The sequence below is a fragment of the Montipora capricornis genome, chromosome 11 (assembly GCF_036669925.1).
Source record: "Montipora capricornis isolate CH-2021 chromosome 11, ASM3666992v2, whole genome shotgun sequence".
Taxonomy (NCBI): Eukaryota; Metazoa; Cnidaria; class Anthozoa; order Scleractinia; family Acroporidae; genus Montipora; species Montipora capricornis.
The window spans coordinates 13,130,462-13,154,110 of record NC_090893.1 but is presented as its reverse complement, the minus strand read 5'-3'; the positions used below and the strand labels follow the sequence as shown (position 1 = coordinate 13,154,110).

General features: G+C 37.5%; 2 protein-coding genes across 3 annotated transcripts in view; both read right to left on the bottom strand.

Annotated features, from left to right (window-relative positions):
• Positions 1-17,606, bottom strand: part of LOC138023519 (importin-13-like) — a 29,652-nt gene extending 12,046 nt beyond the window's left edge. Inside the window, exons 1-18 of one of the 2 annotated variants that reach the window (XR_011126705.1) lie at positions 17,428-17,590; positions 16,532-16,657; positions 14,597-14,655; positions 14,305-14,413; positions 14,113-14,211; positions 12,056-12,109; positions 11,798-11,870; positions 10,426-10,484; positions 10,137-10,294; positions 9,582-9,666; positions 8,328-8,450; positions 8,028-8,108; positions 6,702-6,782; positions 6,422-6,479; positions 6,194-6,243; positions 5,796-5,891; positions 4,673-4,817; positions 3,711-3,922 (exon numbers count right to left, since the gene is read on the bottom strand). Coding sequence is in view for 1 of the 2 variants with exons in the window: in XM_068870520.1 (XP_068726621.1) it covers positions 3,711-3,922; positions 4,673-4,817; positions 5,796-5,891; positions 6,194-6,243; positions 6,422-6,479; positions 6,702-6,782; positions 8,028-8,108; positions 8,328-8,450; positions 9,582-9,666; positions 10,137-10,294; positions 10,426-10,484; positions 11,798-11,870; positions 12,056-12,109; positions 14,113-14,211; positions 14,305-14,413; positions 14,597-14,655; positions 16,532-16,657; positions 17,428-17,478 (1,719 nt within the window). In the remaining variant the exon portion in view is untranslated. Of the gene's footprint in view, positions 1-3,710; positions 3,923-4,672; positions 4,818-5,795; positions 5,892-6,193; positions 6,244-6,421; positions 6,480-6,701; positions 6,783-8,027; positions 8,109-8,327; positions 8,451-9,581; positions 9,667-10,136; positions 10,295-10,425; positions 10,485-11,797; positions 11,871-12,055; positions 12,110-14,112; positions 14,212-14,304; positions 14,414-14,596; positions 14,656-16,531; positions 16,658-17,427 lie in introns of both variants that reach the window. The other variant, XM_068870520.1, reaches the window with a different exon arrangement.
• A 1,847-nt stretch (positions 17,607-19,453) lies between these two features.
• LOC138023518 (CTD small phosphatase-like protein 3) lies at positions 19,454-23,045 on the bottom strand. The gene has a single exon (XM_068870519.1). It carries the CDS (start codon positions 22,512-22,514, stop codon positions 21,303-21,305), a length of 1,212 nt encoding a protein of 403 aa, XP_068726620.1. The 5' UTR covers positions 22,515-23,045; the 3' UTR covers positions 19,454-21,302.
• Between the last annotated feature and the right edge of the window lie 604 nt (positions 23,046-23,649).

Genomic DNA, 23,649 nt, shown 5'->3' with positions numbered 1-23,649 from the left:
TTTTTGCAAGGGAATCCCCCTTGGGGTAGTTTGTTCACTTCACCACCATTGTTTAACACTATCCAGGGACTAAAGCAAGGATGGAGATTGATTACAGCTTAAATAAATTGGACCACTTTTTTTTACTTCTGACACTTACTGCATTCAACTTTAATTTATTCATCCTTTGAAATGGTAGGAATGATTACTATTATTTACAGCAATTGCTAAATTGCATCTAATGTTGAAATACATTTTATTTTTTACATATGATTTATGAGTCAATGAGTCATGAGTCAATGAGTTAGTGCAGTTACCCTAACCCATAAAATGAAAGCTAAAATTTAACCTAACCCTGCTTAGGCCTGATCACTGAAACAAGGGCTTAGGCTTAATCAATAAATTATTGCTAAATTATATATAATATTGACTGTGTGTCTCATTGACTCATTGACTCATTGACTCATAAATCATGGGACCTCTTTACATATGGAAAGGTAACAGGAGTTATTTCTGTGAAGTCTTATCCAGAAAACTGCAACGTGGGATTATGCACCTTTCAAATGTAGCTTTGTATGCTTTTGCTCAATGTCTTTGAACAATTATTACAGAAAATTATACAAAGTTATGGCTTTTTTAAAATTAAATCTAATGCAAGGGGATTAAAATTATTGAAGCAGTTGTGTTGCAACCAGAGTCCGCAAAGAGAGGTTAAATAATTTGTTGTCCTTAGTAGGCCAGCATGAAATTTGTGAAACGTTTTGGAGGGTGGCACTGAATCACCTTAAACAAGTTTTCTAAACTTTGAAGATACCTAATTTTATATCCTCCTGCTGTTTTATTGCTAGAAAATAAAATCAATTCCTGATTAAGTATTTTTGTTGTCAATGTGGTGAAAGTGCCTTATTAGCAGTTAAGTAATATTTTGTTACAGTAAAATTCTCCCTGCTAGTAAGCTGGATTTCTGAATCAAATTCTCAACTTAGAATGTTGTTGTTTTGGCTATTCAGAGTTAACCTAATCTGTGTTTATTTCTATAATTTGGAGGGAAGCAAACAATTGGCATTTTGCTTGGAACAACTATAACAATATATAATTGCAACTAAAAGGTTTCCTTTCTAGTGTACCCAATATGAGGTGCTATGACATGGTTATTATTACTGCTAAATTCACTTTAAAATTTATTTTTGAACGACTGAAATACATTGCTAAATTTTCCCCACGGTCTTAATAAATTTTCCTCTATGGACCACTTGAATGACAATTTTAACAACTTAATTTTGAAAAAAAAAAACGAAAATCTTAACATTTTCTGTTAGATGCGGGCCCCCGCGGAAACATCGTGTAACTATTTAGTTGGAAGAGAAACCATTTGGAAATTTAGTAGTATCTTTTTTGGTCCACTTTTTGAAAGATAAACGCATGAATTGAAATCAAGATGGTAGTCCATTAGCTGGTAAGCTCCACAAACGAATTTCCACTCGAACACTGACACAGCAACCGAGACTCGCGTTGGCCTTGAAATTTTTAAAGAAATTTCCCTCGTAGCACTGTTGGCTCAAAAGAGAATCTCGCTGGCATAGAAACGCACTATGCAGTCAAACATTCATCCGTTTTACTGGCCTGAAAAAGAGTCTTTTTATTGTCGACCGAGATCTAACAAACACCGAATGGCAGCCATGTTTAAATTGAGGTATTGAAGTCACATGACAAGGCCTCGACCAATCAGACATTTTTCGCCAGTGAACTCGGACCACAGGCTGAATCTGTCTCAAAGGAGGGGAGGGGAGGGGAGGGTCCTGAATTCAACACCACCCAAGTTAGTAAATAGCCAACTGGTTGCCTCCTTCAAGTTGAGGTTCTCAATTATGTTCAGTTACATGTAAGTTTGCACTGGTTCTTTCAAATCATCAACTAGAACTGCCCGTGAGATCTTGTAGCTTGGCAGCCAAGGGTATTTCCACAACAAAAAAAGCACTTACATTTTTGTTAATTGTAGCCGAGGAAAAAAAGCGAAAATAGAACCGGTTTTAGAAGCGGAAATTTCCTCAAATTAACTGGTGTAAATCGTGGAAGTGGCAAAGTCGCCAAAGACGAGTCATTAGGGAGCTTACGAAACGACGACGCCCGCGACAACGACGACGCGACAAAACAATAGGTTTAATCAGCAAAAACAATGGCTCTGCACGCTCTGCACGTGCCTTTTACATTTGTGTACATTTCTTTGCCGTCATCTCCTAAATGACGACGTGAAATGACCAAATTCAAGGTTCTGTGGAGGACGTTAGCACATGATGAATTTTCAGTTCTCTCTCTACGCTTCCAACTCACTCATACCAGTTTAATTCCTTGACAGTTACTACACATTTTTAACGCGAAACTACACGAAGTAGTTTCTTAGTGATATGAATAACGCCAACTTGTATTTTTAAATAAAGTCCTCGTAGCCGTCGTCGTCCTCGTTCTTAAGCTCCCTATTAGGGAGCTTAAGCAACGACAACGGCGACGGCAACGAGACCGTCATCTCAAAATATAAATTTGCGTTATTTTAATCGCTTCGTGACTATTTCAACGTTTCTAATATGACAAGGGTGTGGCATTTCCTCAAAGATGACACCAGTCGGAACGGCACTCCATTTTAGGAGAGAAAAGGAAAATTTATCCTCAAGTGCTGACGTTCTTCATAAAACCAAAAACTTGGCTATTTCACGTTGTTGTTTTGCTGACGACGGCAACAAAATGGACAAAAGTGAAAAAAGCACGTGCAGGGCGTGCAAAGCTATTGTTTTTACCCACTAAATATGCAAATTCGTGACGTTCTCGTTGCCGTCGCCGTTGTCGTTGCTTTAGCTCCCTAATAGGGAGCTTACGCAACGAGGACGACGACGGTTACGAGGACTTCATTTAAAAATAGGAGTTCGCGTTATTCATATCACTACGAAACTATTTCATGTCGTTTCGCGTTAAAATTGTGTAGTAACTGTCGAATAATTAAACTGGTATGAGTGGGTTGGAAGCGCAGAGAGAGAACTGAAAATTCATCGTCATGTGCTAACGTCCTCCACAGAACCTTGAGTTTGGTCATTTCACGTTGTCATTTAGGAGATGACGACAAAGAAATGTACCAAAATGTAAAACGCACGTGCAGAGCGTGCAGAGCCATTATTTTTGCTCACTAAACCTATTGTTTTGTAGCGTCGTCGTTTGGTAAGCTCCCTAATGTTGTCATTGACGGTTGATAGTATTGTGGCTCCTTTTATTACAGTAAAGAGGATCTGTGGATGGTTTCTCTTGCCAACGTCTACCCGATGTGTCTGAACACACGCACGCTCTCCACTACTGTTTGTAAGCTTCCGCTGTAGAAGTGAACAATTTAAAATACACCTCCACTTTAGTTGCTGATATCGCGGGTATAAAGCGTTTTCTTCACTCAATGGTGTAACTTCTGCAGTTCTTCGTCTACAAGGGAGGGGTACAGGGATGGCACAGTGGTGAGAGCACTCGCCTCCCACCAATGTGGCCCGGGCTCGATTCCCAGACTCGGCGTTGTATGTGGGTTGAGTTTGTTGGTTCTCTACTCTGCACCGAGTGGTTTTACTCCAGTTTCCCCTCTCCTCAAAAACCAACATTTGATTTCCGTTAATTGTTAATTTTAGTTTACAGTGTCCCCAATTAGTGCTCCAGCGCCAGAACGACTAGACACTTAAATAAAGTTCCTTTCATCAACTCACTTTCATAACAGCACCAGACAAAGCCGCCTGACAATGCGAGAGGATTTCCATTAGAGTTCCAGGCTCCAAATCCTGAACACACTCCTCACAGACGCCGCGCAGGGCTTGGGTGGATGCTGAAGCGAGCTGTTCCTGAGACAAGCCTCCCAAAAGGACAGGAAGAACAGAGCGTAGATGATCAGGATGACACTTGAGCCACTCTGAATAGGAACCTGAGGTAAGAGAGTTTAATTTATGTACCTCTTGCAAAGCGTTCTATTATAGCTCTAATTGTGCAGTTTCAAAAGTAACTTTGGTTGGTACAATATCGAAGGGGACTCGCACTAACAAAACAATTTTTGTCAGGTTAAATTGAAAAGACCAGCTTCAAAATTCCTCAGACAAATAGCTTAAGTTCGAAACTTCCCCGAAGCTTTCAGATCTTTTCCTCTCTATTTTGAGGCAATCCTTAAATGAATTACGAATATTATCAATTTTAGTTGCTCTAACAATGATCTCAGCATATCAGTTCGCGTCACTTCTCTCAGCCAATCAAAAGCATGCATCTTCCCGCGCTTTGTGTCGGCTGCATGCATTTGCTTAGTTTCACTGCTTTCGTCTGTTTTATTTTCCCGCTCTCAGAGTCAGCTGCAGAATAGGTTCGTTTTGTATTCATTTGACTGTTTTCCCGCGCTCACGGCGCCGGCTACGCATATTCAGTTTACTTTGTGCCATGATTGGTCCGTTTTACATGTATGTCCTCGCTAGCTTGTTTTCCCGCGCACAGAGACGGCTACACTGATCTCCTTTTGTTTCCTGATTGGTTGATTTGACTGCCTTCGTCTGTTTTGTTTCCCGCGCTTGACGCCGGGTACACGTATTTCAGTTGTTTCTTCTCCTTTGTCATAAAATGTTTAGTCATTATTTTGGTATTAATTTTTCAGAGTGACGAATGCAAGTTTTATGACATCAAAAACACATACCAACCATCAGCAGAGCTGTCTGTGAGACGTATGGATGGTCCGGCAGTCTCGGCAACAACGACAGAATTGCTGGGACGTAGCTTTCTTCGTTGGGGTTAACATATTCGGATACGGCTTGGATTAAATACAGTGTCGCATCCACGGACTACAGAAAAAAAGCATTAAGTAAAAAAGGTTAGTGATTAGCAAGTAGTAGGTCATTAGATACGATTCCCTTGCAGTACATGAACTTGTTGATCTCCTCTCTAATAAGAATTCAGAAACAAACAAACAAACAAGCACAAAAGCTTTGCCCAGTTCAAAAAGTTTTCAAAAACATCCTTGTCTTCCTTAACAATGCTGCACGTAAGTCGGTCAGATGAAGTTTCAACACTAAGTAAATGTAACATTCAAGTAGTAGAGATTTTATTCATCGGCAAAGCTCTAAGAAAACGTGAATTTAAAATATGACTGTGTTATCTTGATTAAGTCTTTTGCAATTCTTCCTTGTGAAACATGGGTGAAAGGTAGAGTCTTTAATATTGACTGTCGTATTCTCAAGTTGTCGTCAAAATATTACACTGGGTTAAACATAGCTTGACGCTATTATGGTTTTAGGAAACATTAAGGTTGTTTACCATTTACAAGCAGAAACCGGTTGGTATTAGGTTTGTTCAAATGGTCAGTAGAAAACTCCCGAATGGGAAATTTAGTTGGGATAGGCGTGTACCATTTGCAAAATTCGTTCACGTTTACTAAGAGAGTCTGGAGGGAGGCAAAATCATGGAGAAATGCAAATAGTAAACACGTTTTCCGTTTGGAAATTCCGTTTGGGAATTTTGGACTACCTTTCGAGAAATCCCGTTTTCTCTGGAAATTTTCCTTTGGGAAGACCAAAATAGGCTTACCATTTACATTCAAATCGAAATTTCCGGATTTTTTGGTAAATGGTAAACAACCTAAAAGTTACAATTCAAGACCCAATTCAAAGAAAAATACCACGTGTATAATTCATTCCACGCGTGCAGCACGATTATTGAATATAGAGCATGCATAACATTTAACCCGCTATAATATTGTTTTGTTACGATGACGTTGCGGCAGGAGTGATCTTTACTTAAACTCCGCACTGTGATTAAGGCACCTGCCAAGAAGGATTTGTCTCCCCAGACAACAGCGTTGACAAGATATGATACAACTGTTGCAGGCAGTGTCCTCTCAGCAAACAAAAGACATACATCTGAAAATCAAGGAAACAACAAAAAATTAAACCAGACAGGTAACAAAGAACAGCAGGTTGTTGCAAACTTTGGACAATGAAGGTAAACTTACTATTATTTCACATAATGTACTGTACGTCGGCTCTAAAGCTGGTGTCAATATAAGCCCAAGGGTGCATTCTTTATCCTTCTTCTCTCTCTCAAATACGCAATCTTACAAGTATTAAAACCTGTATCCACGCAAAACACGAACTCAAAAAACCGCAAACCCTCAACTAAGCTTCATAAAAACAGAAAACAGTCAACACTTATTTAAGCTTACCATTGTGTCTGCAATATCCTGCCTATAACATCTGAACCGTTCTTTTTCATCTGAAGTAATAAGAACAAAATTAAATCAAGGGAGAGCCATCAGAAAAATTCATGAAATTATACACACACCGGTTCGACCCCAGCATGCCCACCCTGGATTCCATGGTTGCACCTCCAAGACACAGATTTGCTTTGTGACGGGTCGGCTGATTGGTAATGTTATGGCCTTAACCCTCACCTGTTGAAAATCCCTGCCAAGTGTTTTCTGGAGGGTACTGCACTTTTCTCGTTAATACCTATGGTAAAAAAAACAAACCTACTGAAAAAGAAGTTGCACATTAAAAAACAAAGTGTTTATCAGCATAAATTATATATTGTAACTCCATATCATTGAATATTGGCTGCCTTGCTCACACTGCTCTGCACTGTCTGGCTACTCCAGGCAGTGTGTACTGTTCAAGAGAAATCAAATAAAACTACTCTTGCAATGCTTAAAAATATTTTTTTCCATTCTGTACCTGGCAAAGTGATAGCATAACTGGACCATACACATTTTTGTGTTTTTCCGTAAGACTTGGCTCTTCATTTGTAATATCATCCTTAACAAAAAAAGGCAAACATAAACAGCTTTTTTCAGTGACCATCAAACAGAAGGAATCAAGGGCAACAAGACAGACTTCCTTTAAGAACCCTCTCTTGTTGTTTCTGATAAAAATCCTACATAGGATCATGTACATTCCTGACTGAGGGATCCTTCAGGTTTGTTTATGAACCTGTAAGATCTTAAATAAGACTAGGATCCTCCTTGGCATTGATAGCATCAGGATCCTAATCAAAGAAGAGGGGGAAAAGGCTAAAATGAAGCAGGAGAGAGTCTCTCCTAAAATGAAAAACAAATGCAACAAGTACAGTACATAAATCACAACAAAAAATGCACACCATGAAAAAACTGAATTTTAAGATGTACGGTTGGTTGGGGGTGTGGTATGCAAATACAAATGTATTTCTCAATGTTTACATTAGAAATTTACATTTGATTCACGATAAAATCCATCACGCAGTAAAGCTCACTGTTTTGCTTTTATAGTTTAATCCACAACATAAGATTGTAGTTTTAAAGAGAGGACTCACAGGAATGATGATAGCCGCTACCTCTTTTTCTTATTAAACAGTTCCTGTTGTTATTTAATCAAGGAGTAACGCTTTCACAAAATTTGAATCAAGTGTGAATAATTGACAAGGTTTTGGGTCTGTGATTTTGCGAGAATCAAGTGTCGAGGATTGAATTCGATTTTGAGTAAATCGAGTCTCGATCCTTGCCTCGATTTCCGATCCTCGATTCTCGCAAGGATCGAGTTGAGACTGTCAACTTACTTTTGCACGGGAACTGTATAATACTGAAATAACTTTCCTTTAGATACAAAATGGTCACAACCATCACGTAAGTCATAATGAACACAAAACTGTTCAATTCTCAAATCAGGGATAAAACAAATCATTAGACAAATAATGTTCACTGTTTACACTAGCAGCTGAAATTTCATTAAAAACAATAAAACAAGTTTCAATTGAGTGTTGTAAAAACCAAAACCAAAGTAATTACTTTGGCCAATCCAGTAAACCAATCAAAACTCAAAGTAATTACATGTAGCTGACACAAAGCGCGGGAAAATGTGCATGCGCGAGCCACGATTGGTTTTGGTTTCACTTCTGATTGGTTGAAAACGTGGTACGAGAACTTTGAACCAATCACTGAGTGAAGTAATGCAAAACCAAAGCAATTCGCTAATTACTTTCGACACTCAACTGAAAACTGCTCTATACTACAATAATGTGAGAAGTACCTGCAAAGTGTACCAAAAGTTAAAAGTCATCTCACTGCACTGTTCATCCACAGGATACCATCCTTGTGCACCAGTGCATTCCTGCATACCCCAAAATGACCAGGATGACAAAAATTGAACTTTAATATTAAATGAGAACAGAAAACAAATTGAGGGAGAAACCTAAAGCAAACTTGTCACTAAAAGTTGCAGCTATTATACATAATTTATTATAACTGAGGGGTTACAGTACATTCTCTCCTGAAAATGACAAACTGAAAATATAAAAATTACAAATCAAAGAACTATTTCAAATCTTACCAATATCAACTGCACTAGAGTAAATGCTTGCAGTTCTCGTTCTTCAGTGTCTGCTGAAAGAAGTAGCGTCATGTGTGTCTCGGCTAAGGATACTACCACGCGACATAATCCCTGTGAAGTGTCCTGTCATTGAAAATTACATAGTCCTAACTCAAATCATGAAGTTGTCTTTAAGTTAGGAAGCAGGGATGGTGCAGTGATGAGAGCACTCGCCTCTCCCCATTGTGGCTCAGGTTCGCTTCCTGGTCTCGAGCGAGGTTTTTCTCATAATGTGACTTTCTCTGCTCCAAGAGGTTTTTCTCCGGGTTCTCTAGTTTTCTCCTCTCTACAAAAACCAACATTTCTAAATTCCAATTTGATCTGGACGCAGGAGCTCCCTGAAAACCACCTCCTGGCCTCAGTTAATCAAAAGATGGATAATGCTATCCACCAGATAAATCACTATTCAGTGGATAAACACTAACAAAACCAATTATTGAGTTATCCAGTGGATAGCGCCATCCACCCTTCGAACAACTGGAGCCTGGTGAATGGAGGTTTCTGGGTAAATATTTGAATTACTATATTGTTATTAATTACCATTAAGTTCATGTAATTGTACATATGTATCAAGAATTTTGATTGAGGCTTTAACAGAAAACACAAAAAATTAAATTATATCAACTACTTTCAAATCTGACCATTGGTTTATAAAGAGAGAAGAAATAATACAAACTACACCTAGATAAACCTCTCGGAGCAGAGAAGAAAACCAACAAACTAAACATGACTAAAGCAGTCTCTTGTACAAAATTTGACCCTGGGCTACTTGGTGTTAAGTGAGAGCTCACAATTGACCTTGGTCCCCAAAAGGAAAGATGAGGGCTTTGAAAGCTTACACTAGAATACAATTTTTTCACAGTTCCTGATTTTCTAGAGATGACAATGTACTGCAAGCAGAGATAAGTAGGAAACAAACAAATTCAACTTACTGTAAGCCACCTGTAAGATTATGCAACTGTTGTAATATTAATATCCAACTACTTTGGCATTTTTAATAAAAGTTGGGCCAGAGAATCTACTGTACACAATTTGTTTTTCTTCGTGTCCTATTAGTTCAAGTGTACAACAGTGATTCAGAGGCTAGATTGGTAAACAGAGTGCTAAATAAATGTACATGTACGTAAACTAGACTAAGTGATAAATACAAACAGAGGAGAGTGGAAACCACTGTCTCCTCAACTTCAAAGATTAAAATATTATTAATGCACTCACCATGTCACCTGATTGTAATGCTGTCCTTAATGGATCACCAAGCAGTAGAACATCCGTCACAAACTTCCACATGTGTGCTGGATAACTAAAACAGATATGAAGATAAACATGCAAAGACAATGATTACCTTTTGACCTCAAATGTCTTTTTGCTTTGAAAATATCCATATGGTTCTGTGCTACTCAGAACCAGCAGCAGCTACAGATGTGAAATACTGTACCACCCATGATCTGTGCTGAGGTATGACTTGAATATCATGAAACACCACTAAACATAAACATCTGCAAGTAACCAAGTTTGAGGTCCACGCCACAAATAATTACATGTGGAAAATTAGTGGAAAAAACAAGGATGTAAAATAAAATCGAATATGGAAAAATGAAACAAAGGAAGGAAGATGTACGTGTCATGATAATTTTCATTATTGATAAACTAAAGCAGGAAAGCAAACCATCAAGCATGTTATGATGTAGAAATCAGCCAGCTGAATTTACCAAACCTGGAGAACATACAGATTATACATGTACATTATACATCTAATATTAATGGTCTCACCTTGTTCCTGAAGGGTGTGTTGCAATTTCAACAATTAAGTCCACGCTGGTATCAAACAGCTCGGGATTCTGAATTGAGTCAAACACCATGGGCAAAGCATTGGCAAGGTCCACTATCCTCACTCCAAACTGCACCCAACTTGTCAAACATTTCAGTGCCTTCAAGCACAAAATGAGACATGTACACATACATTATAATGACAAACAAAATTTTAAACTTGTATCATTCAATTTTTTTCCAGCACAGTACATGCATTGTGTAAGTATACATGTAAAACACAAATTATTACCTGCTGTCGCACTTGAACTGGATGCGAAGGTGATAAATACTCCTGGACAACTTGAATCACTGTGGTCATATAATACACTGGTCATTAGTTGACCACCAACCAAAGCTGCAATGCTTTAGAGTGAAAGAGCGCCTTTCTTCGAGATGCTCATGCACAGTACGTGTAGTATTCGGTATGTAGCAGTTTTCAATTGAGTGTCGTAAAACCAAAACCAAAGTTATTACTTTGGCCAATCAAAAAGGTGGGAGACAATCCAGTAAACCAATCAAAACTCGAAGTAATTACCCGTAGCCGACACAAAGCGCGGGAAAATGTGCACGTGCGAGCCACGATTGGTTTTGGTTTCACTTCTGATTGGTTGAAAAAATGGCGCGAAAACTTTGAACCAATCACTGAGTGAAGTAATCATAAATCAAAGTAATTCACTAATTACTTTTGACACTCAATTGAAAACCGCTCTACTACAGCGTGCCAATTTGTTTAAAATACCGCCCATGAAAAAAGTGCCTTTGGCTTCTTTAATGAGCCCACCTTCTTTCAATGAAATTATTTACAATGTGAGCTCATTCACCCACCAGTGAGTGAAATATATTTATTCCCACCTGGGAAATCACGTCATTATTCAAAAGTCCATCATCAAATCTTAATCACTAGATGTGATTGCTCTTATCTTATTTAAATTCCTTCATCTTATATGATCGTACACTGGTACTTTCTTTAAAATCTCTGTTGGTATGGTACAAATATTTTCACAACAAATGAAAACTACAGGTGGGCTTAAAGCAGTCAATAATTGATCTTGATTGTATTGAAAGAGATGTTGCATGTTACTAACACCTAGTTTAATTTATTTATTTAATGGCCTGCCTCCCCAAGTCAGTTCAGCAGTTAAGACCATCCAAACTAGTAATCGGAAGGTTGTGGGTTCGACTCCTGCAGACAACTCAGATTTGTTTCAGAGTCAACATTGAAACTTTAATCTCTTCATTGCATTTCTCTCACTCACTCAACCATGACAATAATAATTATTATATCACAAAGACCAGAAGACCACATTATATCACAAAGGCCAGACAACCATAATAGGGGCTGGATCTCCTCTTCTTTAACTGAATGTACGTGGGTATTTTAACATCCCACTGAGTTTAAAAAAATTAAGCGTTGTTAAACCTTAGAAAGCTCTACCACTTGCAGAATGCAAGTATTTTCTCCTCATTATTGACCCAGCATGGATATGAATTCATACATTGTAAACTCTCATTACAAAGTCCGGAACTATGCCAACTGAGCATAATAACCAGTCAATGGATATAAATCAGCTCAGAAGAGCACAACATATAGTAAAATACTGTATATAAACTAATTTCATTACCTTGTGGCACTCCACAATTAAGTTCTCCTCTCAAAGCTTGCTTTCGTCCAGGAAGAAAATCTCCTGAGTGAAACTAAGAAATAAAATCCCACTGATATTAAAAAATTAGACAGGGTAGTGCATGCTTAAGATTACATTGTATGCTACAGTATACTGCCATGATACAGTGTATAGCCCTTGAACAGCCTGGTATGGATTGTTATAGAAACTCTAATATCTATGTTGTCAATACTAATAGTTGTCTTTCAGTGTACCAACCTCTTCTGGTAGCACAGTGAGAGTCTCAAGCATTGAAATGGGCCAGACTTCACCCTGAAGACCAAACAGAAAAATGCTCTATTTCATTGACATAAAAAGGAAGGATTGATGATAATTAATGATCATAACAATTATTATATTAAGTGTGGGTGAAGTGGATACCACGCAAGTTGAATAATCAGCCAAGTTTATTGATAAAAATGACATATGTAACTTGCTCCTCGGTAATCAAAGAGAAACAGGAAGCCATTAATTTTTGTTTTTCTCAGTTTGCTCAGAGGTGAATGGTACGGTGCTATTCACCCCCAAGCTAAACAATCAAAATGCACGGAAAGCACTATTCACTTAACAGGCCTTCTGATAGGGTGCGATTAAAAAATGCAAATTACGCGATTTTTTCAGGGCAGATTGTGCGATTAGAAAGGCAAATTATGCGATAAATAATGTAAATTATGCGATTTTTTTCTCAGCAATTTTAAGCTTGTTTTATAAGGTTTCAGGTTAAGAAAAACACTTTTTTTGCTGCCCTTAAGACATTTTGAACACAAAGGAACAGTAATTATGTATCTCGATCGACATTAGTTGTAGCCTGCGAACGCAGACGTATTTCCGGCGGTCGTTTTAAAGTTACTTTTCGGGGGAGAGAAACGACCGCCGGAAATACGTCTGCGTTCGCAGGCTACATTAGTTGGGATAAATAAAAAAAAATGAGGTCTTCTGCACTGCCGGTGCACCACGTTAAAAGTTGAAAGGACACAGCTAACATGCCAAATGAATGATCAAGGTGCTCGTCCACCACGAACTTCCGAAGATGGTCAATCACAATAGGGCCATACCCCCATTTATACGAGAGAAAATAAGCCGCGGCTTTCTCTGGCCGCGGCTTACAGAAGACTCGAATGTTCACCCCGTATAAATGGTACAAAATCTACGTTCACGTCTTTGTCAAGCCGCGGCTTATATTGACCTGGGAATATATATTCGTATAAATAGTTCCTTTTGCGTATTTTGTACACCGTGGCCAGAGCCAGCCGCGGCTTATTTTCTCTTGTATAAAAGGCCCTAATATTGCACGACGAGAAAAACATCAGTCCATCGTCCACGTGGAGTGTACGTGGCCTGTGAGGTACTTTCTTGCTCGATCGTGAGCTGTCAGATTGGGCAGAAGGTGGGAACTTCCTTCTTCGTCGAAGAAAAAGCAAGCGTTTTCACAACAAACTTATCCATGAGTAAGTTTTTATCAGTTTTCAACGAAAGAAACTACATTTTGCCGAAAAACTTACAACTTCGCTTATTTTTCACAAATCTCTTCTATAAGAGAAGGCAACTGTGTCATTTCAGTGGTGTGTATATAATGACGTGTTCGTGTTGCACCAATAGAAGGAGACTCGTACCAGGTCTCCGACATGAAAAATAAAGCCTTGAACTTCGAATGTTTACGAAATCGAAGGTGATCTTAAAAATGGCGTATTTATGCAGAATTTTCTAAGAAACGTGTTGATTTATGTTTCATTTTACGAATTTTGTGCGATTTTTCGTGAATTGTGCGATCGGATGCGATTTGAGGTCGATTGTGCGAAATCGCACCATCGCGTAATATCAGAAGGCCTGACTTAAGTGTTATATATTTATAACTTTAATTATAAATTATCTCTCAGATAGACTGAGTATGGCCTGCTGTCTGGCTAACTAAATTTGGCCAAATCTCAGCCTGGGTTACAACATATTTTACCGTCTCCTTTACAATAGTAAAATTACATGTATTATTCCATTCACTGTAACAATGATCTTGGCAGCTTTGCACTTTGCACTCACTACACAAGGAAAAAGTCAACGAAAAATAATAATTATGTTTTTCCAATTTTTTTTTTTTTTTTCAGAATATCCGTGCGTGATCAGTGAAAAAAACATGTCTTTTAGAATTTACCGTTAGTCCAAGTTTACACCCATAATATCTTGATGTTATTTACGGTACACTCTATTGAAATTAGAAAACATTGTATCAGAATTTCATTTGAAACATGTACATGTAAAACCAACCTTGGCAATAGTAATACCTGTGAAGAACTTGTTGCGGCATTCTGAAACGTTGTTATGATGTCATTTATTGCATTACTCCAGTGATCAGGCATGGCATTCAATGCAAATGCACCCAGCTAAAGAAAACAATGAGCTTAAAGAGCTGTGGCCAACAAACAATACAATTTTGAATAATAGAATTATTCATTAACATACAGCAGGTGACTTACTGCAATGCAAAGTCTTGTCAGTACTATCCTTGGCCCAGACAAAAACATGAAAATGTGTTTAAATAATTCAGACCGCAGATCATTGTAGTGCTCTTCCTGAAGATCATTCCTGCAAAATATTCCAACAAGAAAAAATGTTGACAGCTAAACATATAACATAATTTATGAAATATTCATTTAAGTCTATACACTCACTGTACATGTTCTGTATGTCATGAATATAGTAGATTGAATATTAACAAAAGAACTATCTGCTGCCTTTTTATAGTTCTGAAAGTGAAAAAAAGCTCACCAGTGCTTAGAAATCTTAAAGTGAAGAGTTGATGCACCGAAAAATTGAATTTCTGGAGCCTAGAAAGAAAAAAATAATGAAAGTACACTAGTCAAGCCTTGTAGATGACTATGCAGCAATAATAAAAAAAATTACCGTTAAACGATCATTAATGTAAATGCATATTCTCCCAAGGCCTGTTCTCACATCATTCATTTTGTTTCTTTCTTCAGAAATCCATTCCCCAACCATTAAAGATTCTTCAACTGTAATAAATTTAATTTCTTTCTTCTTCTTTATTCATGACAAGCATGCTAAACTAAAGTTTGTCGTTTCAGTTTCTCACCTTCTCCGCATAGTCGGCCTAAGAGTTAGGGTTAGGGTTGGCCTCCTTTACTTTACTCAACTTTAATTAGACAGATCTTCACATAATACAAATTAAAGATAAATTAACAATTGAAATAAATAAAAAAATTATAAAAATACAAGATCTCAATAATTAGGTCAGTTTATACAGAATACAAAGATTCCTTATAAAAACAAACCTCGATGTAACACACAATATGTTATAAACTACATTATAAAAATCTATCCTTATTTACATTAAATTTATTAAGATAAAATTTATTACTTAATACTGTTCTTAAATGATGAGAGATGTTCAATTGTTCTGATGTAAAGTGGTAGGCAATTCCACAGGTCTACAATGCGATTAAAAAAAGAAAACTTAAAGACATTACTTTTAAAAAGGCCTTTTCGCCAGCGTAGCCTAGCTGATACATGTACATCTACCCCTCTAGAGGCTCTGCCATCCTAATGCCTTTACACTGTATATGTACATATGTACTACATTATAGTATTACAAAGTTGATGTTTGGAGTGGTTTTAATTAGCCAAAGGTGGAATTTTCTGGAGGTAAATTAGGAGCCAAAGTTCCCTTTCATCAGCCAATGGGAAAAGCTTTTGGAGATACATGTAGTAGCCAAAGCCATACAATTATCGGGATCATGATCACTTCCACCTTAAAACAATTCCAGATGCTCTTCAATTCCCATTTTCGGCCCTTAAATGTGTCCATTTTCTGCCCTTAAATTTGTCCATTTTCCAGCAGAAATTGTGAGCGCAGGGATGGCGCAGTGGCGAGAGCACTCACTTCCCAACAATGTGGCCTCGGCGTCATATTATTATGTGGGTTGAGTTTGTCTGTTCTCTACTCTGCACCGAGAGGTTCTCTCGGTACTCCAGTTTCCCCTCTCCTCAAAAACCAACATTACTTATTTTGACTTGATTTGCGTTGATTGTTAATTTCAGTTTACAGTGTCCCCAATGGCACATTTCCGAGTTGCTGTTTGTCTCGGTTTCAAAGTGAGTCTTGGTGATCAACTAGTGAAAGGGAAATGAGTTTGATTTGCATAAGAGTACGCAACTCATTTCCATTTGAATGGTTGTGCACCAGGACTCGCTTTGAAACTGAGGTATACAGCAACTCGGAAATGGGCTATTAGTGCTCTAGCGCTAAAGTTCCTTTCCTTTCCTTTCCTTTGCATCTTTGAGTAGTGATTTACTGTATGCAGTTAAAAGTGCCCTGCACTCTTAGACAATATTTATTTGGGGTTGACAAATGTAATAATTGTGGAAACCTCAACTAAACAAGCTGAATGGGAAACTTAATGAGGTTTTATAGAGAGTAAAGTAAACCTCACAAAAATTTCCCAAACCTTTGCACTTTGGTTAAATTCTAAGACCTCAGCAGTTTCACATGTAGAAAGTGCTTCAATGCTACATGTACAATAAAAGGTCCATCCTGCTGGAAGAATAGACCAGCCCATCATGGGATTACTATTATGGCAGAGCATTGTCAGCCACACATACATGGAATTGTACATTATACATGTAAACAGACTTGTAAACCAATAATTTAAACCTAGAAAATAATTATATTAAACAGAATTCAACCTTGTCTCTCTGCATAAGCCGCCAACACAGCTGCCAAGCTTGCTGTGATTTCTGTGTTGTTAATAACCACTTGTGTGCCACATCTCGATCACCACGATTTTGCCCACCGTACAGGGTTAGTAATGCCTGACAATCAAACAGGTACAATGCAAAAAAAAAAAAAGCTTGATTCAAGCTAGCTAGGAATACATGTACATGTATTAACCATTTGTTACAAGAAGTTGATGATTCTCAAATACCAATGATGGGCGCAAACCAAAAACATCCTAAATCAATTTTTGAAAGTTTTAGTAGAATATTCGCTCAACTACAGTCTATTAATGGCGGAGACATTTACTTCTCAGGCGTCTTAGGGGGGTGGACAATCTGCGAGCCAGCAAGACATGTGAGCCATGCGAATTTCGCATTTAAGTCTAAGCACTCATTTCAAATAGCGCTGATCGATAAACAGTATTAAGTCTAAGCACCCATTCCTAACTCGCACCCTAGGATGCCCCCAACATTAATGAGTAAAATCGTTTGGCGTTAGACAGAGTAAAATCTGTTAACCACACCTATCCAATTTCACACAATTCAGTGTAGTCATGTCGGTACCTTTGAAGCCCTCCAAATTTTAAAAAAGACTCAAGAATGAAAAATCGGTTTTTGCTTCCATCATAAGCATTCCTTGAAAGGAAAAGCAGAATACCTGATCGCGGCCACTTTCGTTTTCCTGTGTCCTTTCCAGGACGAGCCAAAAACAACATACGCTAAATACGTTTTAGGATGAATTTTAAGAAATGCGCAGGTATTCTAGAATCCATGCTGTTCGTGTCTGCTTCCAAAAAATATCGTCCTGCGGAAAATTCGTTAAGACGATTAAAGACCACTGAGTGTAAACATTTACAAACACTAACCTGTTCACAATGAAGTAATAATCTTTGAAGTTCCTCTTCACTGAAATTCATCTTCCTTAAAGTCAGGACTGAGCAATCAGTGAGAGCGGATTTTTATCCGTATTCCATGTCTTTGATCCCTCAAATCCCGAAGAACTGTCAAATTTCTTCCGCCATCTTGGATTCTTCTGCGCACACACGTCTGAAATGGATATACCGCTGAACAATTGAGCCACTCACCTAAATTTACCAGTCTCCCTGGGGAAAACCTGTCCGTTGTGCAGAAAGTAACATGGGGTCAGCTCAACTGCAAAGTTCTTTTCCAACCTGATTGGCTGTACAAGCACAGGTTAAAAAAAACCCATTGCTCTATTCTGTACAAGCACAGGTGTTGTATACTACCTGGACGAGCAGGTAGGAGGGCATGATGTGACGGTCCTTCATTTAGGGACTAACAGGTACAGGTCCTATGAAACAAGTCACTGGTAAGTTATACTCTGGTCACAAAGATGCCAGCCTTACTTTGACCTGGGGTTGGTCTTAATTCCTCCTTTTATCAATATTATTAAGGAAGGTGCCTACTATTGTTATTGCGCATACGTTCTATGCATCTTGAGACACTCGGATTTCCTATGGGTGGTGCTTATTAATACAGGGATATTTTTGCATGGTTCATAAGTGTGCGAAAAAAAGCAGAACTTAGCAGTGCTCTTGGTATCCAAAAAGAAATTTGGGGGTAACCATGCATTTTTCAGATATAATTAAGCATCAATTTGGAAACGAATGCCAACATCGCTTGGTATTATAAAGCTTTTTACAATTATTGTTGATTACTTATCTTCGAAAAATGCGTGGTTATCCCCAATTTTCTTTTTGGATTTCAATAACATTTGTTAAGGTCTGCTTTTCCTGCATATTCATATTCACAAAAATACCTTTGAATAATTATTAGTAGGCACCGTTCTTAAGTCTTTCCCATTGCTCTCCTAATTTTTATGAAATTCTCCCCATTTTTTTATTTCAAAATTTGGGAAACTGTCAATCTGTAGTAATTTCGGATAAATGACAGTAAATAAAAAGCCGTAAGATTTGTAGTAACATCGATATACTTAAAATAGCTAAGAATTATCTCAAAATGCAGGACCCTGAAATTTAAAATTTCCCAGGGGACCCATATCCAGAAATCTGCACTCTTGTCATTTTGTAATAATTGATTTGTTTATTGATTGATTGATTTATTTATTTACACAGGAAGGGACAATGCCCAAGGAGAATCAACAGTAGGACATCGCATTGCTTACACAAGTTACCCTCTGATGGTCAGTGAGTGTAACAGAGAGTAGACTAGATACAGCAAAGTGAAATGCATTGAAATTGATAAACATTCCCACATAAAGAATGAAGTGCCGACATAACACGGCAGGTACAAAACACAGGTCACAGGTCATTGTTTTACCAATACAGAAAGTATTAATTAGGCCTAATTAGACCTAAGGTTAGCTTTTATGAATGTTTAGGATACTTTATGTATTGGTAAAACAATGACCTGTGACCTCTGACTTGTACCTGCCGGACATAACAGCAAACAAAAATACAACCATAATAGCATATATGGCACTAAACATTATTCCTTCCTTTCCTTTCGATAACATTGCAATTCTAGAAGATGGAATGGCAGATTTTAGAACATTTTCAGGTGGGCGAAAATCATGGAGCCATGAACTGTAGGGTAGAGGGGGGCAAGGGATGTTGATCAATGTATAATAGGGCATGCAACATTTTTGAGGCACGGACAGACACTGGAAGTGAACATTTCAGTTACCAGGACAGCGGACTCTCCCAAATTTTTGAACTAATCATCTCCAGTAGTGAAAATATACTTAGCAAAATAAAATGCGGTAGTGTCAAGAAAAGTTGAAAAGGAAAGCAGCTAACTTCCAGTTGCCATCCATGGCTCTAAAACATCATTTGCTTCAGCTCCTTAATAGTAATAATAATGTTACACCCCAAACTTCGTCACTCTACAGTCAGATAAGGAGACATTTAATTTGCGTTAAGAAATGAATTTATTGTGTGCAAAATGTTACATTGTTTACATTTAAGAATCTACAAGGCTGTCTATTTTCATTCAAAACTCCTGAAGACAAAATAACTGTACAAAATGTCCTACATGTTGCATAAGTTGTACTATAAAAAACAAAGCATGCCCAAATTTCGAAAGATATAACATACTCTGTCCAAACCGTCAATTAAGAATTTTTCCAACACACATTCTCTAAATTTGCTTATACTTAGTTGTGTAGCATGCAAATTTTTGCAATGTCTGTAATATGCTGTAATAAATCATTAACTTATCTTTACCCCAACATTTTTTCATGAAAGAAAGGGAAGATTGTATACTGCACTGTGAGCTGTTAAGGTACAATGTGGATGCAGTGTTTTAAGATCATTCAAAAAAACTGTCTTAGGGCCAGGGTTTAAGGCTCTGCTTTATTAAAGTTGCCAGTAAAACCTAGCTGTCATAAATAGTAAAAATGATAACATATGGTCCTTTGTGGTAAGACCAATTCTAACTTAAATGATTGTTTACCTATTGTTTACAATAATATTACTAAACTGCAACTATGATATAAATCCACAACGAAGTGATGAAATACTGCAAACAATGTTAAAATTTTTCCAAAGTAAAACCACATCATACTCACATTTACATGAATAATAAAATTATTAAAATATACAAGAGCATATTAATTGATTAAACATTCTCTTGTTTAGAGAAAGGCAATCTGAAAGGTCAAATTTCTCACATACCAGTGACAAAGAAGTTAAAATTAATCACACACTTATTTATCGGTAAAACTACTTTAACATTCATCATGTGAAGCAAGGATTAAAATACTTAACCTCAACATGTTGCTATATGAAATTGTTGTTTTGTATTTGGCAGTCAAGTTTTGTCTTAAGTATTTTTGACAACTTGGTGTCAACAGTGACTTGAAAGATAAACCAGAAACCTGTACAAAAGACAATTTTATCAATAAACTACATTGCATTTTCCGCATATATTTTAATGTGAGAAATACATGAAAGTTATTATGCATGTTCAACTGGGAACTCGGAAAAATCCGAGCCCCAGTTAGGATTTAATTTCCTAGATTAAAAATAATTTATAATGTGCTGGAGTCCTATTTTGCAAGATAAAACAACCATGTTTTAACCTTCTTTTTTTGAGGAGGATACTGTAAACAGATCATTATTTTAAAGTCAATCTCTAACTAAAAATCACAAAGTATTGTTTAAAATATAATTATAGTATACCCTCGTCTACCTAATATCAGTGTTCATAAAAGTTTCGAAAATATACAGAAAATCAAATCTATTAACAAATAGTTGACTCCGCTCAAAACAAACATTTTTTTTCTGCAAAGTACTATGATTTTCTTGAAAAATATTTAATCCAAGATTTCGTCATTCGCATGTCTAAAATTATTGCTATAAACATAAAACAAGCAAAAAGGTAGTTGTGTTTTGTATCTAACTTTGTATACATACAGCTATGGTGAGATTTTGGTTCTAACAAAAAAAATTATTTCTCACGCTAACACAACAACAGTTAACATAGGTTTTGACGACGATAAATTCATCGAATACACTTTAGGAATATACCCTCTTTGTTAACAAGGCGAAACAGTTTATAAGAAAACGCGCATCAAATGAATGCGGTATCAGACAGTGCAGACAATATCTGTAGCATATTTTGATAGCGTCAAATATCTTCCAATCACGAATTTTCGTGATGAAAAAGTTAAATAGTCATGAACGAAGTCTTCAACAAATAAAAACAAAGTCTCGTTTAAAACTATTCCACAAGCCATCTTACCAACGCGGTGAGTTTTTCACTGCGAGAATCCATTCCTTCTATCCAAACCCGCCAACTCATGCATCCGAAACCTGTCCCTGATATGAGGCCTGACATCATCTTTACGATTTGCGATCATTTCCAGGAAGGGAAGTAATTCCAAGAGCTCTGTATCGGCCCGATCAATAAACCAGCTTTCAATTGGAATGCCATTGCAAATTTGGTACGCAAAGGCTTGAGGAGAATTGTCAACAATCATGGTTTTGGCCAAATCCCGTCCAAGTATGTTCAAATCTTTGATGTAGTTTCCCTGAACACAAACACAGTGTTCCCGAAAGAGACGATGTCGAAAGTACTTTCGTCCTGGATCCAAGATGTTTAACAGTTTGTCAGCATAAACTTTCTTTGAGGCTGTAAAAAGGATGACTTCAAACATACTGGCGACTCTCTCGAGAAAACACTTCAAATGGGGTCTTGTTCTCACGAATACTTGATAGCAAATGTCTTGATAGTGTACAGGAAAGGATAAATTTGCGTCTTCTAGTTTGTTAAGGCTACAATGAACAAGAGTCTCGTCGAGATCCAGAACAAGACAAAATTCTGGAGTACTACGAGTCCGTAAGGGTAAAACGGGACCGCGGCTTTTCGCGTCTTCACCTTCTTCCGGTGGTGGAAGATTGCGGATAAAATAAAACGGATCATAAGCCTCCCACTCAGTATCTGAAGATTGAGAAACATCATCCTCAACATTTCCATTTACATCCCCATTCTTTGCAGCAGTAATGCGCCTATTCACAGTCGAGGAACCATGTTGCCACAGTACCTTGTCTTCGTTTACGCCGCCATTGCCGATTCGAGACCCACCAGTCGAAACGATTTGCCCTTCTTTTCCAACTGTTTGAATGTGTCCATTCTTTCCAAACAATGTAAATACAGGCGAAAATAACGTTCCTAAAATAGATTTGCGCTTTGATTGTTCCCCATCGGGAAATGATCTCGTGGTAACATCATTTACAACTGCCGTCTCGGTTGTAAATTTTCGTTTCTTCAGCAGATTCGAAGTGATTATAGCATCTTCTTCATCTTCGCTCTCCGAGTCGGATCTTTTTCGTTTTGCTGTGCGATTCCCCTCGCTATCCCTCGATGGAGACCAAAGGAAAGTCTTGATTGAACTCAAGATATTTCTTCCAGGAGACTGCATCGGGTTAATACCGTTCTCGAGGTCTGTTGCTTCGCTGGCTTCTTCCATAATAATATTATTGTCGATTTCACTTCCAATCGTTGTGTCCGCCTCCTGTCGACGAACTTGAAAACTTTTGGACTGTCAGAATACTTCGCTAGTAGAAAACTTTGTTCAACCAAATAACTGATGACTTTTAACACACGTTCGAGCGCTCAATCCAAGATTTGTACCGAGTGTGTGGCCGCGTAAACTAATCCTTACGTGTGACAAGAGCCCACGACACGTCTATCAGGTCGGATGCACATTTCATGCAAATATCGGCAAAACAATTCCGTTATTTGCATACAGCGCCAGTTTGGCGCGCTGATCCAAAATATTCTTACAAAGCGATCATTTTGAACGGGAAGAAATCAAAAAGAGCTTTAAGTCCTGGTTAAACATGAAGTTTAATTTAAGTTTAGTTTAAGGTTTGGTTTAATTTCTTTATGGGATGCGTGAGTGGATATTGTCTTAATTTAATTTTTCTTTTACGAACAACCATTGTACGAGCGGAAACCTACACACTTTGAGGGTTGAGAATGAGAAGTGATAAACAAAGCACACTTGTCAAGTTTTCATTTTGAAATGGTATCTCTGGTTGTTCTGTGGGATTTTCCGTGATTTTGAGCACTTAATGGATTTCACCAAAAAAGCCATTTTTCTGCTGTAAAATTAAAAAGAGCTGTAATTTGATCCAAATATAAATTTCACATCTCTCGAAAGGGAAGATGACGTAATGACCTTTGATTTAAAAATTCATTTCAGAATTATTTTAGAAAACTGACTTATCATTCAAATATGCTGGGAAATATTAACCCAGTTTGACCTTTAAACTCTGATGTGTGACTTTTTGTTTTATCTATGAAGATTTTATTTTGTCCTCTTGCGATCTTCACATACTCTTTGCGTGGATACCCCCTGCAGGGCAGACCACGTTATAAAGGCGCCCGTTTGTTTTCCTCGTATTCACAAATTGTAAAGTTTGTTATCATTGGCTAGTTTTTCTGTAAATAGAAAGTAGAACGGCATACTTCAGTGGCCACATGTTCATTTTCATTTCATTTCATTCATTTATTTATTCGCCATAAGTGGTACAAGAGAGAGAAGAAAATGAAAAAAAAAAAAAAAAAAAAGGCTTACTGTTTACAATCTCATGGCGAGG